The following is a 19,005-nucleotide window of genomic DNA, read 5'->3' as shown; positions in this document are numbered from 1 at the left end:
ACTCCTGCTTGGTCTTACCAGACAAAGCCATCTGAAAGATGGAACTTGTACTAATGGTTCCTGAATATGGCCCCACGCAGCCTTCGTTTTTAGACCTTTTTCTGCTTCATCAAGAGTTCCCATGTGTTATGTTTTCCCAGGATACTCCTCCATTTCCACCCAAAATCTTTAACATAGTGCTTTTTCCAATAATTCAAACTCTTCGTTTTTCTGTGTGTTTATTAAGTGGTTTTTTTTTTTTTTTTTTTTCCTTCTCTCTGTTAAAGCTAGTGGGTGTGGTTTAATTGCATAGTTGATACAGCTGGTTAGTGCAAGCTCTATTTAACAGGAGGTAGCAAGCGATTTCATTGAGCTTGTGATTTCACTGCTTTTTAGATTTCAAGTGCTGTTTTTGTTTAAAGTGTGGAGTTGGTTCCATTAAGGAGTTGAATCCAGGAAGGGGTTTAATCTGGTAAGTGGCTAGGAAAGGCTAGTACTAAAGTTCACTGTAGGCTATAAGAAGTTAAGTTAGCCATAATAAGATGAGTAGTAGCAGGCTTGATGATCTCACTCAATGCATATCTTGTCATATGTATGCACACTTGGAGCAAGTGTTCCAAGGTTTATACCTCTGTGAGAAATGTGAGCAATTGGTCTCTTTGGAAGCCCAGGTAACTGATCTAAAGCAGACCATTGCAACATTGAGAGACATTGCCAACCTGGAGCAGAGTTTACAGCTCACCGTTGATGCGTTATCTGAGCAGGGTGGAGCAGAGACAGAGGAGGATGCACAGGTAGGCAGCTGGGTAACAGTTACTAGGGGTAGCAGAGGGAGGAAGAGGCAGGCCAGTTCTGAGCTAGGCAATCCCAGCAGATTTGCCAGATTGGATGAAGATACTCTGGAAGGCAGTTCAGAATTGGTAGAGTTGGATGACACTGCTTCCTCTAGCAACCAGGGGAATGGTCTCTCCAGCACAGAGGGGACCAAAGTTACTCAGGGACCCAGGCAGATTGTGGTGGTAGGGGATTCAATTATTAGGAAGGTAGATAGGGCAATCTGTTACCGGGACCGTGCATGCCGAACAGTGTGTTGTCTCCCGGGTGCTCGGGCTCGGCATATTGCGGATCGGGTGGACAGATTGTTGGGAGGGGCTGGGAATGACCCAGCGGTTTTGGTGCATGTTGGCACCAATGACCGAGTTAGAGGATGAAGGGGTGTCCTAAAGAATGATTTCAGGGACATAGGTCGCAAACTTAAGGCAAGGACATCCAAGGTAGTATTTTCGGAAATACTACCTGTGCCACGCGCTAGTCCAGGGAGGCAGCGGGAGATTAGGGAGGTTAATGCGTGGCTAAAAGATTGGTGTAGGAAGGAGGGTTTTGGATTCTTAGAGCACTGGGCTGATTTCTCGGTCAGTTGCCATCTTTATTGTTGTGATGGATTGCACCTGAATGAGGAGGGGGCTGCAGTGCTAGAGGAGAGGATGGTTAGAAGGTTGGAGGAGATTTTAAACTAGGCTCCGGGGGGGAGGGGCAAGCAAGTATTTATGGGATAGACATTGAGAGTAGTAAGGAGGAATTTAACAAGAGTAAAGGGGGTGGAGAGGGGGGGGGGGTAAGGGAAGCATAGCCGATAAGGAGCGGCCCTTTTTAAAGCTAAAAGAAATACCTAAGGGAGGCAATAGACTTAAGTGTATGCTTGCAAATGCAAGAAGCCTGACAGATAAAATGGGGGAGTTAGAACTAGTAGCAATGAATGAGCAGTATGATATTATAGGTATTACTGAGACCTGGTGGGATGATACACATGACTGGGCAGTCAACTTGGAAGGTTATTCTCTCTTCAGGAGGGATAGGGTAAATAAAAGGGGAGGAGGAGTATGTCTTTATATTAAGCCAGAATTAAAACCAAGTATTCAGGAAGTTATATACGAGAATATTGGTGATAATATAGAGGCATTGTGGGTGGAAATATCCAGCGGAGGAAAAAGTTCAGAGAAGTTTCTGATAGGGATATGCTATAAACCGCCAGATATTAGTACGATTGAGGAAGCCCAACTTCTACAGCAAATTGAAAAGGCTACACAACTAGGTCAAATTTTAATTATGGGGGATTTTAATTATCCGGACATTGATTGGAGTACTGAGACCTGTGGTACAGCTAGGGGAAATAGGTTTCTGAGCACGCTAAAAGACCATTACATGTCCCAATTAGTTGAGGAACCAACTAGGAACCGGACTATACTGGACCTAGTAATAACAAACAATGTAGACGTAATATCAAATATTCAAGTAAAGGAGCACTTGGGAAACAGTGATCATAATATGGTCTCATTTGAAATTAGTTTCCAGAAACAACAGTATAAGGGATCATCTAGGATTTTAAACTTTAGAAAGGCAAATTTTAATATGCTAAAGGAGTCTATAAAGAGCATAGACTGGGACAAAGCCTTTGAAGGAAAAAATACGGAAGAAATGTGGGCTGTCTTTAAAATGTTGTTGGAAACATACACGTATAAGTTCATTCCTATAGGAAATAAATGTAAAAGAATTAAGTCTAAACCAATGTGGCTAAATAAAAAGGTAAGGGAAGAAATGCAAAGGAAGAAGCGTGCATTTAAATTGTTTAAGTCTGAAGGGTCAGAGGAGTCCTTCCATAGGTACAAGGAATGTAATAAAACATGCAAAAAGGAAATTAGATTGGCTAAATTAGAAAATGAAAGGCACGTTGCAAAAGAAAGTAAGACAAACCCTAAAAAGTTTTTTAAGTATATAAATGGCAAAAGGATTAAAAAAGATAATATAGGACCGCTAAGAAGTGAGATGGGTGAATTGATAAATGATACTAAGGAAAAAGCAGAGATATTAAACACGTTCTTTTCTTCAGTATTTACCAGAGAGGAACAAATGGCAGGAGTAATACATAAAAATGGAAATGAAACCATGCCATTAATTAATACTTGGTTGTCAGAGGAAGAAGTCCAAATGCGACTGAAGAATATTAAGATAAATAAAGCTCCAGGTCCAGATGGCATACACCCAAGGGTCCTTATGGAATTAAACTCGGAAATAGCTAGACCGCTATTCTTAATTTTCAGAGATTCAATCTCATCAGGCTCAGTACCAAGGGATTGGCGAATAGCAGATGTGGTGCCGTTGTTTAAAAAGGGGACGAGATCACAACCAGAGAATTATAGACCTGTAAGCCTGACATCAATAGTGGGGAAACTACTGGAAGGTATTTTAAGGGACAGTATTCAGGATTACTTGGTACGCAATAAAATTATTAGTGGGAATCAACATGGACTTGTGAGGGACAGGTCATGTCAAACTAATCTAATTAGTTTCTACGAGGAAGTTAGTGGGAACTTAGACCAGGGCAGGACAGTAGATGTGGTCTACTTAGATTTTGCAAAGGCCTTTGATACAGTGCCACACAAGAGGTTGGTTTACAAAATAAGGGAACTGGGTCTAGAAATCAAAATTTGTACTTGGATCGAAAACTGGTTAGAGAATAGGGAACAGAGAGTTGTGATAAATGGAACATTTTCTAATTGGTCAAAGGTCTTAAGTGGAGTTCCTCAAGGTTACGTGCTGGGACCACTCCTTTTTAATATATTTATTAATGACCTTGATGATGGTTTAGAGAGTAAAGTTTCTATTTTTGCAGATGACACTAAACTCTGTAAGGTAATAAAATCAGAGCAAGATGTAGCTTCTCTACAGAGAGACTTAAATAAACTGGAGGATTGGGCGGCTAAATGGAATATGAGGTTTAACACAGATAAATGTAAGGTTATGCATTCAGGGATCAAAAACAAGAACGCAATCTATAAATTAAATGGAATTAATTTGGGAGAATCTATAATGGAAAAGGATTTGGGAGTGCTCGTAGACAGTAGACTTAGCAATAGTGCTCAATGTCAAGCAGCAGCTGCAAGGGCAAACAAAGTATTGGCATGCATAAAAAGGGGCATAGATGCAAGAGAAGACAGTGTAATTTTGCCACTGTATAAATCATTGGCAAGACCTCATCTTGAATATGCAGTACAGTTCTGGGCACCACTCTATAAAAAAGATAATTTGGAACTAGAAAGGGTTCAGAGAAGGGCGACAAAATTGATAAAGGGTATGGAGTCATTAAGTTATGAGGAAAGGTTAGCCAGTTTAGGCATGTTTACTTTAGAAAAGAGGCGTCTAAGGGGAGATATGATTACTATGTACAAATACATTAGGGGTCAATACAGAGAGCTTTCATGGGAACTTTTTACCCCAAGGACCATACACAGGACACGTGGTCATCCCCTAAGGTTAGAGGAGAGGAAATTTCACAACCAGCAAAGGAAGGGGTTTTTTACAGTAAGGGCAGTCAAGATATGGAATTCATTGCCAGGGAAGGTTGTGATGGCAGATTCAATAGATATGTTTAAGAAAGGGTTAGACAAATTTTTAGCGGAAAGGTGTATCCAGGGATACGACCGTTAATTTAAAATAAAGGATAGTAGTGGATACAGGGTAAAAATTGGATTGCAATATTGAGTCTGGGGGGATTTTCAAAATTGAAACAGATGGGCGGTTGCCTATTCTGGATTAATTTCAAATATAAGTGCAGGATCGCAGGAGATCCAAAATAGGTTGAACTTGATGGACTGGTGTCTTTTTTCAACCTCATCAACTATGTTACTATGTTACTATGTTACTATGTTAATGACCCCACATTAACAGGGCAAAGGTTCCAGTACAGTTTTACCTCATTTGTAAGTATGGTCTTGATTTTATATCTGGTGAAAACTTCTGGGTTTTTTTTTATTATATTTCAAAATTATGGGAGCTCTAGCTTCGGCCCAGGCAGCTCAGTCAGTGCCTTCCCAATAGCCTGACCTGTGTGCGACCATTTGCTAGAGAATTTTCCTAAAACACAAGATTATCTCAAGACAAGTAATTCTTAGCATATGAGGAGATTATTGTTGTTGGAGGATAGAACTGTTATTTTTACATATATTATCTTCCCTTTTCTGTTTTAATTTCTCTAAGAATACAAATCCTAAATGCTTATGTATGAGAGAGAGAGACTGAGCGTCCTAGGAAGCTGTAGACTTCTCTCACATAAGGGCCTCTGAACTACAGTTCCCAGCAATAATAAATTCTTGTTTCATTTGTCTAGTAATTTGACACGTGTGGGGGATCTATGAAATTATGGATAAAATAACCATTAAAGGTTTTACACTGTGGGGTCACTTTCAGATTATGATGCTAAGTGGTCCCAGGATGTTGAGTTGGTTGGTATGTGTCCGGAGACTATATAATTCCTCATATTTATCCAAGCAGGTCTTTCATCTCCAATGCGTAAAACAAATATAAAATAGCAGCTGGGCCCCATTTTTGCATCTGAATGGGGCAGTTCAGTCTTGCTTAAGCCTTCCTGGTAATCCAAGAAGCTGGATGGTGTTCTATTCTGGCTCTTGGCTGAAAGGGTCTGTATCAAAGTGTCTAGTGATAGGCCTATCCCTGTATGATCTTTCTCTTTCAACCCTCTGTTTTTCTTCTTGTTATCCCCATATTTATTTTTATGCAAATGTATGTATGTGTATATCATTGCTATAATACAATTAGTAGGGCATTTTACAATTTGCAGTCAAAAGATCGCTTCCATGTAGTATGAGATACTGTCTCCGATGCATTGCTTTTGTGAATCTATATTCTATTTACGGTGTTTGCCAGACAAACATGCACATCTGTGAGGCTTCTTAATTTTGCTTTGTATGTTACTGAAGTGTTCTGTTCCCATATCTGTTCCAGGAGATGGTGTTTTTGTTTCTGGTAACTTTCATATCTGTGGCATTATATTTGGGCAGGTTAACCGGTGCTTTCTATCAACACACAAATGCATGTCTCTATGTGTTGTAAGCTTTAATTGGTCAATAAAAATCGTCTTGAAGATCTAGCCCTCTATATTGTGGTGAAAATTGTTGCAGATAAATGCAAATTTATTCTCTTGCTGCATAAACTCTATACATAAATTGTACTGTAAATCAGAAATTGGCAGTTCTGAAGTGTGGCCACACCATGTTTTTCTGCATCCACTAGATTTTAATGGATGCAGAAAACTGCTATAAGGGACAGTGCTGTCAAAGGTGATGAAGTTAGAAGCTTCAACTCTTTGCTGTTCAATGAAGTCAGATATATTGTTGGAGTTCGTTGCAGGAAAAACTGTGTCCTACTTGTTTAGGAAAACCCAATCAGTTGACCTGGGGAAAATTATTTTCTATGGTGGCGTCCACAGGAGCAGGAGGAGTAATTTTGTTGGAGGTGTTTGTTGCTGAAATCTGTCCTGCTTTTGAGCCAATTGGGAGTCTCATTGCATACTTTTCAATTGGTGTCTGGGCTTATCACTTCTCTAATAGTTAGTGAACTGGATAAGGGTGTGGTGGGGGATTTACATTACCATCCTTTTACTAGGTGGTTGAACAGCTTTGATAGCAGCAGTGGTGACCAGTGTTGGTGGCAGCTCAACCAAAAGACATAACCATATTAATACACAACTTTTCTGTATTTGTGTTTTTGTGTTCTGTATATGAATGGGCAATCGGATTAATTGTAATGCAATGTAATTAGATCACATATTCATTAGGAGAGGTAATTAGTCCAGAAGTGTTTGATATGCAGGGGACATGGGCTATCGGCTGGGACTCTTGTTCACTAGCAGGTCTCCAGGTTCAAGTGTTGTTGTGTGATTTTAGTTTCACACATACTTTGTAGCTTACTTTACACTGCAGACTGCTGTGCTCCACCCATCCCTCCCACCCTCTCTGAGGAATGTCTTTCCTGCATCCACTGAAAGGTGGATTCATGAGGCTGAACAGATTGCAGGCAATACAAGAAATAAGAGCCTATTGTTCCTTAATGGCAGCTTGTGATAATTGTTGTAACTTGTTTTTCAAGGCCTCACTGGTATTGTCATATATATGTGTTTTTTATTATTTTGTTTGTTTCCATTATTTAATGTTCTATTTGAAGTCACTGACTGTCAAATAAAATAAATAAAAGCTTTTAAAACACAATTTAGAGAACAGTTAATAGGTCTGCTTTCAGGTATAAACAAACTGCATTTATTTCCAAGATTACATTTTGGAAGATATTTAAAAACACTCAAAAAAATAAATCTTTTTTTTTTTTTTAAATCACTTTTAATGTTAAGTAAATTTTATTTACCCCAAAATGTCTTTCTTTCTCCTAAAGCCCCACTCTTCTATGCAAGCTGTGTAGTGTGTGTGTGTGTGTGTGTGTGTGTGTGTGTGTGTGTGTGTGTGTGTGTATTTGTGTAGCATTGTTTGGGTTTTTTTTGGGGGTTTTTTTTAGAGCAGAGGGAAAAATATATATATATATAATTTTTTTTTTTTTTTTTTTTAAATCCATTCCGTGCTGACAATCGTTTTGCTTTATAGAGTTCACACCAGTCTCATGCTCTATCCCCTGAGTATTTGTGTCTGCGAAGTAGTGTGAGAGCCTTGCTGCTGTGTGACATATCTTGTCTGACACAGTGCAAGCAGTAGGGAGAGAAATGGATAGCACACACGCTAGTCTGAATTGGGGTCTGTCGTTTTAAGAGGAGAAGATGCATCTCCATTAATTTTAAACTCCTGGATGTACCTGCACAAAACATTGCTTGGAAGAGTGTAAATCACCATGGCTGAATGAAAACAGTGTGTGAGCTCTGTTACCTTTTGACCTATGGCTACTGATTAAGCAATGTGAGTTATGGTTAGAGATGTTCAAACTGACCATGTACCATTTAAAAAAAGTTGATGTTCCACGAAACAGCTAGAGATGGATCTAAAAAGATACTAGCTGAATTTCAGAAATGCAAAGTGGCTCAAAATGGTTTGCTCTTGGGCGAGCTGGATTAAACATTTGCATGCTTCAATTGCTATACTGGGTTTGTAGCTTGAATTAAAAATAAATAAAATTTAATAAAAAATATTTAAATAGTGTTTAAAAATAGAACTTTTGAAACACTAATTGTAACACGAACATGAGCTGCATATTTTGAACCACAATTTTAAATCTGAGTGAATTGATGATTGTACCACAAACCAACGTTCTGCAACATTTAACCAGTGAATTGGGATAGAGTTTTGAACTGGATACATGAATTGATAAATGAGGCATATATAGGCAAAATCAATTGAAGGGAATTTATTTATGCATTTATTTAATATCCTACTAATGCAAAAGTACCAAAATACAAAATATTGAGTGATTCACCATTTACTTATTCGTCAGTGTTCAGTGCTTCAAAATGCAACAAAAATAAATGTTTTACTTTTTTAAAATACATTTATATTGCTAAGAAATTGACCTGAAACTTTATTAAATGATTGCCAAAACAGCTGACTAAATGGGAATGCTTAATTGTATACCATGATAACATGGTATTGTCTCACTTGGATGACTTACCTATGTTCAAGTATGGTGGTCCACAAAGTATTGCTGCATTTACATTGACTCTTGTTCTTAAGTTAATTTAAACACTCTTTGTGTCCAGAATTCTTTTGTAAATGTATTCAGATGAAATGTGCTGTCTCCTGTTTGCGTGAGACAGGGGAAGCTTGTCTCCCACCTGCCATCTCAGGAAGTCCCAGAACAATGGGAATAACTATGCGAATCATTTTTGTGTATTCTGTTTAATGTTTGAAATATCGACAATACTTGCACAATCCTGACACCTTATGAGAAGTTACTCTTCTGGAACTGCATGAAGGGAGATTGTTCTTGTTTTTGTACTTTTATTTTTTTTTTCTTTAATTTGTTAAATTTGGGCAATGAAAGTGTTTTTTTGTTTTTTTTTGTTTTCGCGCTTTGTAAATTCATGCATGATGAATCCAGATGTTTGGATCATGTACGAAGTATTGACTGGCAATGATCTTGCTTGTGCTTATTTGCTTTGATCAGTCTGTTTTCCTGGCATACAATATAGAGAAAAAACAATGCCAATGGATTCTGATCAAACAGTGGATGTTAGCATTTAAAATGGCCTCTATCCGGCTCTCCAAGGTGGGGGATTACATTTTTGTTTTTCGTTAGGTTTTAGTTTATTAGGACATGAAAATACCCTAGCTTTATAATAAATGTTATTTGGCTCTTACTGATTTTGTTTTTCCTCTTCAGACTTCCATGTAATTATCATGCATGTAAATGTATTCATGCTTAAGCTAGCCTACAACTTATGTCAATATGTGAGATGAGACTGTTGGGAGTGATGGGTGACAGAATGCATGACGGAACAGTAGGGTGTGGAGGGGTGACAATGTATGACGGAACAGCAGGGAACGATGATGTAGTGAATGACAGATGGGAGAATGGGGCAAGGAAGAGGCAGCATGGGATGACGTGCCAAATGAAGATTGGGTCTGATCCATTAAAGTAAAGCAAAAAAAAAAAAAAAAAAAAATTAAATTTGAGGCTTGGCAAAGTCATTTTGCAGTGGAGGGGGAGGTAAATTTAAAATGTGATGGCAGGTTTATAGTTTGGGAAGGGTATGTCCTAGATCAACTTTAAATTTTGGTGTGCAAATAAGCTATCAAGTATTTGTGTGCTACATGAAAAAAGAGGCAGTATTTAACGTATGTGTAAAATAAAAAAAATAATTTGCACCCCTTGTAACATGGTTTTGTCCAGGAGAAAATATACTCCCTTTTTTTGCCTTATTTTCCTTAATGAATCAGGCCCAGGATGTTTAATAAGAGAAGATGGGGACACTAGGCCATTACAGAGATCACACAATTGCCATATTGCAGCTCATTCTTGCCTCCCCTAGCTGAAACGAGATACTCAGGCCACGTACTTCACTTCCATACATCAGCCAGCAGCCCTGCTTAGTGCAGTCATTTTCCGCTGCCCACCCACATCAACAAACGCTGCCTTCTGATTGCATGATTTTATGGAAGGGGAGGTCTTATGTGAAAGCTAATTTTTAGACATATAAATCTGCAAATATGTGTTTGTGAATTAATTCCTAGTAATAGCGTGACATGGCTCAGAAGAACTATTTAAATCCATGTGTTTGATTATGTTAAACTCCTCTTTTTTCCTCAGATGGTCCATTTATGGCAGGTTACAAAAAGGGAAGCCTTTGAAATGCCTCTCTTAGGACTGGTATGCCTCAAACCCAGATATGCTGACTCTAAACAGGGTTATATGTTAATTACAGATTCAAGTTGAATAGGTTCTCAGGAAAATCTATAATATAAATGCCTAGTGGCGTGTGTTAGTCTGTCTGTGTGTGTGTGTGAAAAAAAACAAAAAAACAAGCTGCAGCGCCACCTGCCTGGCGGAGTTATACACTGACCTACTAAATTCTTAGTGTGTGTGTGGGAAAAAAAACCTCAGAAAGGGCTGAAATTTGGTATACTAAGATGTTTTTAATTAATTTAATTTGTTAATTGTTAAAAGTGTTTAAAGATTTAAAAAAAAAAAAAAAAATATATATATATATATATATATATATATATATATATATATATATATATATATATATATATATATATATATATATATATATATATATATATATAAATTTCTTGAAGGAGAAGTGACAGTTGGGAGTGGTTGGTGGTTGCCGGGGGTGACAGTTGGGAGTGGTTGGTGGGTGCCGGGGGTGACAGTTGGGAGTGGTTGGTGGGTGCCGGGGGTGACAGTTGGGAGTGGTTGGTGGGTGCCGGGGGTGACAGAGCGAGAGGAGTGTGATACTCAGGACCGCTGAGAGAGATCCCTGTGTCTGGATAGACATCTGGATAGATGTGGCGATAAAGATGAAGGATGAGGTGATGGAGAAGAATGATGAGGTGAAGACATGTGGACAAAACCACGTTAAAAAAGGGCGCTTGCGTCGGGAAGTAACTCTCTTCCCCTGAGGAGGCCTGACACCTTAAGTAGCTTGATTTGACTAGAATGCATGAGTATCATGCACGGGTTAACTTGTATATAATATTTTTCCAATACCATACTTACCGGAAGCATGTGTTCTATGCAGATGAAGGGGAACTTATGACCTGTTGTGTGGAGGTAAAATGTTTGTGAGCCATACTGGTGAAAAGTTGGGCAGGGTACTTAAAGCCTGACTTAGAAGCTGTGTCCACAGGGGTCATAAAACCCTAATTTGCACTCAGACATTTCAGTTCTGACATCACAGGAAGGGGAGATGTGGGCCCTGCAGCTTGGTTTTACAAACTGCACTGTGACTCTAAGGATTTGTTCACTTTTGGGAGTCAATCTGATAATGAAAAGTGTTTCTGCTTCTCCCAGTGCCAGAAATTTGATTATACGTGCATCGTCAATTCTGTGTTTTATTCTTTTTATTTTATAAGAAACCATTGCATTATAATTGTGTCATTTTATTAACTTTTATCTTAGGCATTGTGGATGTATTTTGCATATTAAATTACACTTAATAAGTTAGTCTCTGTGTTCTTACAATTCACGCAACATTTTGTTCAAAATGCTGCATAGTTGAAAACCGGGGAGAACATTGTGGTCTATGTTAACTCTGAATAAAGTAAATTGTGCTAGATTAGTTCTAAAGGAAAGCCTAAGGTTTCCTAAACAAGATTGTCAGCTCTTCATAAAAAACCTTGATGGCATAGCTGGTATGGCAAAGCTAGTGTGTTGCATAGATAGGGAAGGATTTAATCATTTTAGCCAGGTGGTTGTTTTTGATTAACCCTTTGTCATACACACATCAAACAGGCTCAGGTGAGTACTGTTCGTGACAGGTTATAGGTATATTGGGATCGAGTGGGCATCTCGGCAAATAGGAATGGCCATGGGTAAGTATCACAGTCCAGGGTGCTGCAGGATGCATAATCTGTGCTACTCTAGCTTTCAAGAAACTACCTAATCATTCAAACCAAGAAATGGTGCAAGGAAGACCTATTTCTAACCAGCTTGTGTTATGGCCAAATCCATCCTCTCCCTTTTGTCAATTCTTCATGACTCATATGGTTGAATCTCTTAATGAATTCTGGTGATAGCTGTTACTGAACTAGACAGCTGTGCACCATTTTGAGTAAACAATACAGATAATCCAGGAGTCGTGTGTTAATTCTCCTGTTTTGATATTTGAGGGCTTCGTACAAAAATCCGAACAGAAGAAGATCAAGTTCAAAGAGCTGACTACCTTACTACCTTAAGTTGTATAACAATAGATTATCGCTGCTAGTATGCTGTGCCCCTTTTTATTATTCATTGACATAATAAGGGACTGGTGTGAATCATCCTGGTTAAATTTAATTTTAAGAAAGCAAAGACTGTGCGAGCCTCCAACAATGAGTAGAACTCATGTTGGGTGTCCTCATATTCCTTTAGTTTTGTTCTGTATGGTATTGTGTTTCAGTTGAGGCTACACTCCTGTTGTGATCACCCACAAACCTTTAGGGTGCCATAAATCTGCACTCTTGGCAGTTATATTCTTGTTCTTAAAACTCAAGGAAGGCATTCACATGTGCCCATCTAATACAAGACCAGCGTTTGAACACTGAACCAAAAAGGATTACAAGCTAGCACCAAGGGATTTAGTGTAGAAAGCATTAATGGCAGCAATATTCTATTTGCACACCAACAGCCTATGAATGGTTGGTGTATCTGTAACTTGGCTGAGATTGTGGAATGTTGTTGAAGGTTGCTTTTTATTAGAAAATGTGTGTGTGTGTGTATATATAATGTATTCTAATGTTACTACGTTTATATGCCCAAAATATGTGGGTGAAAATATGGTGGCAATATTGTTTTCTTGCATTGCAATTGATACATCATGCTGTTTTTAATGGAAATGTGTGCTTAAGAAGCCAAAACTGTGAGTATAATGTATGTGTGCTGGAAGCGTTGTAACTTTACCCTTATTTGTCGCTCATCTTTCATCTAGAAAGATGAACAAAATGGCATTATGTATAATGTTGTGTTGTATCTGCTGTTTGAGTAATGGTCTCAAAATTTCTATAAATTCCTGTCCTGTATCTTTGCAGCATCTCCTTTATTGCTTTTTGCCAACCGTCGAGATGTCAGATTGGTCGATGCAGGAGGAACAAAATTGGATTCTACAGTGGTGGTGAGCGGCTTGGAAGACGCTGCTGCGGTGGACTTCCTTTACGGTCAAGGGCTCATTTACTGGACTGATGTCAGCGAAGAATCAATTAAAGAAATTTCCTATAACCAGAGCGGGAGCTCACAGCGTGTCATTATTTCTGGCCTGGTGTCTCCGGATGGCCTGGCTTGTGACTGGATTGGTAAGAAACTTTATTGGACGGACTCTGAAACCAATCGGATAGAAGTTGCTAATCTCAATGGCACATACAGGAAAGTAATCTTTTGGCAAGATCTGGATCAGCCCAGGGCCATAGCATTGGATCCTGCTCATGGGTACGTTCTGTTTCTTTCTTTTATGTATATGTTTTTTTGTTTTGTTTTTTCAGTATTCTATACAGGTTTTTTTCCTTGCCCTTACAAATTAACCATACTTGGCTAATTTTGTACTTTCAAAATGCATAGTTTCATTACTCAATAGAATTTTCTTTAGTGGGATATTTCCTGAAAGAAGATTACTGTTTTAGTAACTCCTTCCTTATTCATAATACTTTACTAAAAGTCAGGATGCATTGCTGTTTCAAAACTTGTGTGATGTATGCAGTGATTTCTATTTTTGGGGGTTGGGGATGGCAGGCAAGGCCCCTGTGAATTCCACATGGGTTGGCATATTGTGTTGGGCATGGCAACCTTTATTTTTTACCAGCTTCCTCTCTATCCTTAATTGAAGTTCTCCTTTAACTACAATGTAGTGTGATGAGCACTTTCTGCTGAAACAATGATGCTTATGTATGTACGGCTATTTAAGAAGAAAAACCTGGCAGCGCCTCCATTGCTTATTACCCCATTTGTTAAAATAAATGGAATTCAACTTTATTGTGGGATTTAATCTAATGTTGTACACACTGTGCAGATGAGGCATAGTTGGTCATTATTTTGACTAATATGTGGTTAGTTTTCACAGCATCGGGTGACTGACCTAAATCATACTTCAGTAATCATTGCAGATTTTGTTAATATTGCCGAAGATTTCATGATAGATTCCATTCGTCTGAACTATTTATCTGTTGAATGATCTGAGTATGGAAAGGGTCATAAGGAATGACTGGGCTGCTTGGCATTGGTGAATGTTAAGTTGCTCAGCCCTGAATACTCCTGATATAATTACTCTGACACCATTTTGCTTTGACATTGCATTTAGGCTCATAAGAGATGAACATATGCCAGTGAGTGGTAGTCTCTCTTATGCTTTACCATTGTTAACCTGTCCGATTCCTTACTCTATGCACAAAACTGACTGACTGTACAACAGACAGGTTCTTCATGTAGAGTTTGTCAGTCCAGTACAAATGCTAATTTTGACACAGATTGTAAACATTTAATGAAACGCTACATTGTTTGCATAGTGTGTTTTAAAAGAGGAGGGAGGGTCCTAATTCAGTTGTCAAGTTAGAATTGTTGCTTTTGGATTAGTTATTCACTGGTGCATTTGTTAGTACTGTTTTTATTGTCTCACGTCTGACTTTGCTTACTGTATTAGGCTAGGTACACACTGGAGGTTTTCCTGCCAATTATCGGACCAATCACCCGATGAACGACTGCTCGGCCACATATCGCGTTAGTGTGTATACATACTTACACAATGAGCGACATTCGCTCCAAATTGCCGATTATCATTTTAGTTTGGTTGGTCGGACAGTTTAATCTTGTTTCTATCACCTTTCAATCATGCAGTTTGTTTGCACTCACGATCTCCATAGTTTAGAGTCAAGATATTTTCAGCCGATGCTGGAAACGAACATGTCCTGGTGAATAAATGTAGAGTGCTCTAGATGTAATAATTTGTTGGCTGTGAGACTGAATATTTTGTTTCAGTGTCACGGAAGCTAACAAAATTCGTAATGACATATGTGGATAGCAATAACGTTATGACAGTAATTAATAAATGATTGACTATTCTGCTGTCATTCTCAACGACTAGAGGACCAGATGAAGAGCACAGATCTGAAGGTAAATCGTGTGTGTGCATGAATACCGGACCAGTCAGACCTTCAGTTGTAGGGACAATTGTTGCAGATTGGTCGGAAAATTCTCTAGTGTGTACCTAGCCTTAGTTAGGTCTTATCTGTTTTTGTATGATTGTCTGAGGGTATGGAATCTGCTCATAATAAATAATATTACTGTAGTTTTTCTCCCTCAACCAGCTTCTTGCTTGTATCTGTGCTACAGTCAATAAGTAGCTGCATTATTGGTACATTTCTATAACTACAGCTGTAATAGAATATAGCTATAGTCTGCTCTAGTGAATATAGCCGCTGCAGTATATTTTAAATTTTATTGTTTATTTAAAGAACTTGATGTCTTTTTGTAAAATAAGCAATATTGTATTATGTGCACTTTACCTCGCATGTTCAATTCTTTTAAACTATTCATTTTACATAGTTAACATTTTTTAGGTATGTTTGAGCATTGTGTAATAAACATATGTGTTAGTGGATTTTATGAAAGCACCCCACCACTATATGAGGTATCTTAAGCTTAGCTTGTTTCGGGTTATAGCTATAGCCCAGATTTATTTGATAAAAAAATCATTAAGCCTGTTTATTATAGTTTTTCTTATTGCTGTTCCCTCATAATTGAATTATGAGAGCTCTAATGCTCTTCAGGTTTGTAGTTGTTGTTTGTAGATCAAAAATGTCCAGAAGTTGCTTTGGAGTTTCCTCACGCAAGCACAAAGGGCTGCTTCGTCTGATTAAAATCGGATATGATGTTTATTGGATAGCCTGGAGGGTTTTATTGGCTACCACGTTGTCTGTCTGGCCAATCGCCGTGACACCAATCAGTATGGATGGTGCCCCCTCGTATTTAGTCATTTGGCCTGAATGACCAAATCTGCACGATATGTTTAAAATGGGTCAACATGTGAATGATCAATTTATATTGTTTGTAGGCAGCCTAATATTTAACCCAAATGCTGCAATCTTTTTGTTCAGCATGATCAGTGAAAATTCAGATAAGTGAGCACAGGTGTGTGGCCAAACTGCTCTAATTCCGATATTCCGATGTTCAAGAGATTTAACAGACAACTGCATTGCAGTGCACAGTTTTATGCACTTTCCAGTCTGCACTCCCCTTCGCCACATGTGTGGTGTCAATCGGTCATCCAAGTTTTCCACCATGGTGAAATTTTTTCACACAGTGTTGGGTTTGGCCAGTTCTGGTCAAATTGACAAACCAGCAGTTCACACCATGAGTTTCTGCTGAACACAAGACTTTTAGCATTTCAGTTCCCAGCCACCACCTCACTTAATTTGCTTAAAATAATAAACTGACTAAAATAAAACCTGTATCATTTTGCATATTTCTTCCAAAACAATGGAAGATCCAGGATACTAGAAAAGTTCTGTTATGTGCAAATGTATTTATTCAACTTTTTTTTTTTTTTTTCCCCCAATGCTTGAACAATTGGTACTATAGAAAACAACTTGTGAGAATGACAAACTACATGAAGTTGGGGCAACAAACGATAGTTGGCAGATGCTGGTGGGAGTTCTTTACCATCTGAGTCTTGAGTACAGAGCCAAACTTTCACTTTTATCTTCTCACACTCTTTACAATCCTTGGTCATTGAAATATGCCTCTGGTATGTTTGAAAACAATTGAATGTTTGTGTGTGTGTAGATGAGCTCATAGGTGTGTATTATCTGCAGTGTACTCAATGTACCTATTTCCCACACAATAATATTGCTTTAAATTGTGAAACTGTTGGTAGACAATGTTACACAGCCAATACTGTTGCCATGCATCTCTGCTAGCTAAACACATTACACCATCCTCCCTTCTCCCTCCTCTTGCACTTTTCTTGCTGAAACAAAACAGTTACTGTTAACTTTATCAGCATTTACATTTATAGGTCCTCTGTTGCGAAACATCAATTACTCCTTGTAAGTAAATATATGCTTTCATCAGCGGTCCTTTTGTGTCTTGTGTTGGTCAGATTTGATTAAAATTGAATTCTCTTGTTGACTGGAGCAGGTGCTAACCTAACCTCAGGGTCACCCATATACTGGTATGCTCCTGTGTGGATAAATGACAATTTACACGTACAAGCTCATTATTTGATCATGCTCAGCACACAAGTACATCTACTAGACACAGATCTGTTTCCTTGTACATCATTTAGAGGTGAGATTAGCCTTCTGTGTAACTGGAGACTTCACTCACTCTGGTCAGGTGTAAGCCACCCTTCTATACACACAGCCTTTGGTTTTTGTATTCCTTTGTGCAAAGAGGTCAGGAGTGAATGGGTGGGTGTGAAACTGAACACAAAAAGGAACCGATCCAGCTGGTTATACAATGGATTTTATTCAGTAATTGCATTATGTTTTATATAGGAACCATCATGCAACAAAGCAATAGTTTTTATAAACCATATTTGAGAAGAGGTCTGTATGTGTATATTATCAGTAACCTTACCCACATACCATGTGTCAAGCATAGATTCCAACCTTATCAAGAAAAGAGATCAAGCAACTTCTCAAGTAATTTATTAAACTATTTATGTCTCATATGCTTCTGTGCGTAAATTGATATTCCGTTTTAATGGAATTTATTAAAACTGTGTGTGAAAAGAACTATAAAAGCCAGCTGTGAAACGATTAGCATACCACAATATTCTTTCAGTGATCTTACAGTGAAAGGTTTTGGGACAAAAAAGAGCATGCTTTAATAAATAGTGAAAATTAAAAGTCTTCCTTCGTGGGGCTCAGTCTTTTGTCAGATAAATTGCCTAGTCCTTCCCCAGGTGGCAGAATTTGTGGGTTTACTATGATCGCTTCTGTGTTTTATTCCTGTTCTATTTTAAAGAAACTGTTTGTTTTGCAATTTTTTTTTTATGCAATCAGCTTTGTGTTTTTTTTTGTTTTTTTTAATGTTCTGTCTTTAAGAAAACATTTGTCTGAGGCATAGTTTTTATAAATGCTACATAATGCAAGGGATTGTTTAGTTTACAGTATAATGACCAGATGGGCTTACTCTGTCACCCTTTTAGAGCCTTAAAGTGTTTGTTTGGGGTTTCTTTTTGCCCATTCATAACATGTCTTTGCTGAACACTCCTACTAGTGTCACCTGGGCACTAGTTGTAGGAGGATATGCTGCCGCCACCAGGCTTCATCACCGGCATCTGTCAGTGCTTACTTCTGGTTAGCTGGTACAGCTTTGGCTGCTTCCTCCTGACGGCTTACTTTGGATCAAAGCTATGGCGTGTTTTTCCTGGCCACTTGCTATGCATCAAGACTGTTGGGTAGCTAGCGGGCAAAGTGTTGACACAGATACTGAGTTCACCACAGGATAGTCGGAACAGATTAGAGTGTTGGCTCTTATCTGTTGGTCACAGGTTACAGCAAGAAATAGGCATCAGACAGAATCTTGAAAGCCGTGATGATTAATTGCTCTTAAAGTGTCCTTTTATAAGACACGAGCTGTACTGGTGATCATCTAGTAGAGATGGAATACAAAATACAGTTCTTTTTATACAGAACTCAATACACATGTTGGCAGGATTTAATCCAACCTCCTGCCTTTACCTGGCACCACAGTCTGAGATATTACATTTAATGCTTAGCATCAGGGTTTAATGTATTCTATAAAATTTGGATTTAACACCATTTACATCAATCTGTGATTTCCCAAATTACATGCCGTTTCATTATTTAGATTCCCTAGATCTCTAACACGCAGGTCACACAGGATACAAAGAATGGCCACATCCTGCTGTGCATTCAAGCTAAAACAATGTATTGATCACTCACGGATCAAATGCTTAATTAACATGGGATTTCCTTCCTTCAGAAATGTTACAGAAACATGTTACCTCAGAAATCAATACATTTACAATGATATACAGTTAATGCACTGTACCACTAATAGAAATAATGTATACAATTATTG

The 19,005-nt window shown here is 38.3% G+C and overlaps 1 protein-coding gene across 1 annotated transcript in view; it reads left to right on the top strand.

The window, feature by feature from the left end:
- Positions 1-19,005, top strand: part of LRP5 (LDL receptor related protein 5) — a 135,297-nt gene that overhangs the window by 22,724 nt on the left and 93,568 nt on the right. Inside the window, exon 2 of the mRNA XM_075188600.1 lies at positions 12,999-13,392. Within this exon, the coding sequence (XP_075044701.1) occupies positions 12,999-13,392 (394 nt within the window). The remainder of the gene's footprint in view (positions 1-12,998; positions 13,393-19,005) is intronic.

Source organism: Mixophyes fleayi, chromosome 10 (assembly GCF_038048845.1).
Source record: "Mixophyes fleayi isolate aMixFle1 chromosome 10, aMixFle1.hap1, whole genome shotgun sequence".
NCBI classification, from domain to species: domain Eukaryota; kingdom Metazoa; phylum Chordata; class Amphibia; order Anura; family Limnodynastidae; genus Mixophyes; species Mixophyes fleayi.
This window is presented reverse-complemented; position numbering and strand designations above follow the sequence as displayed.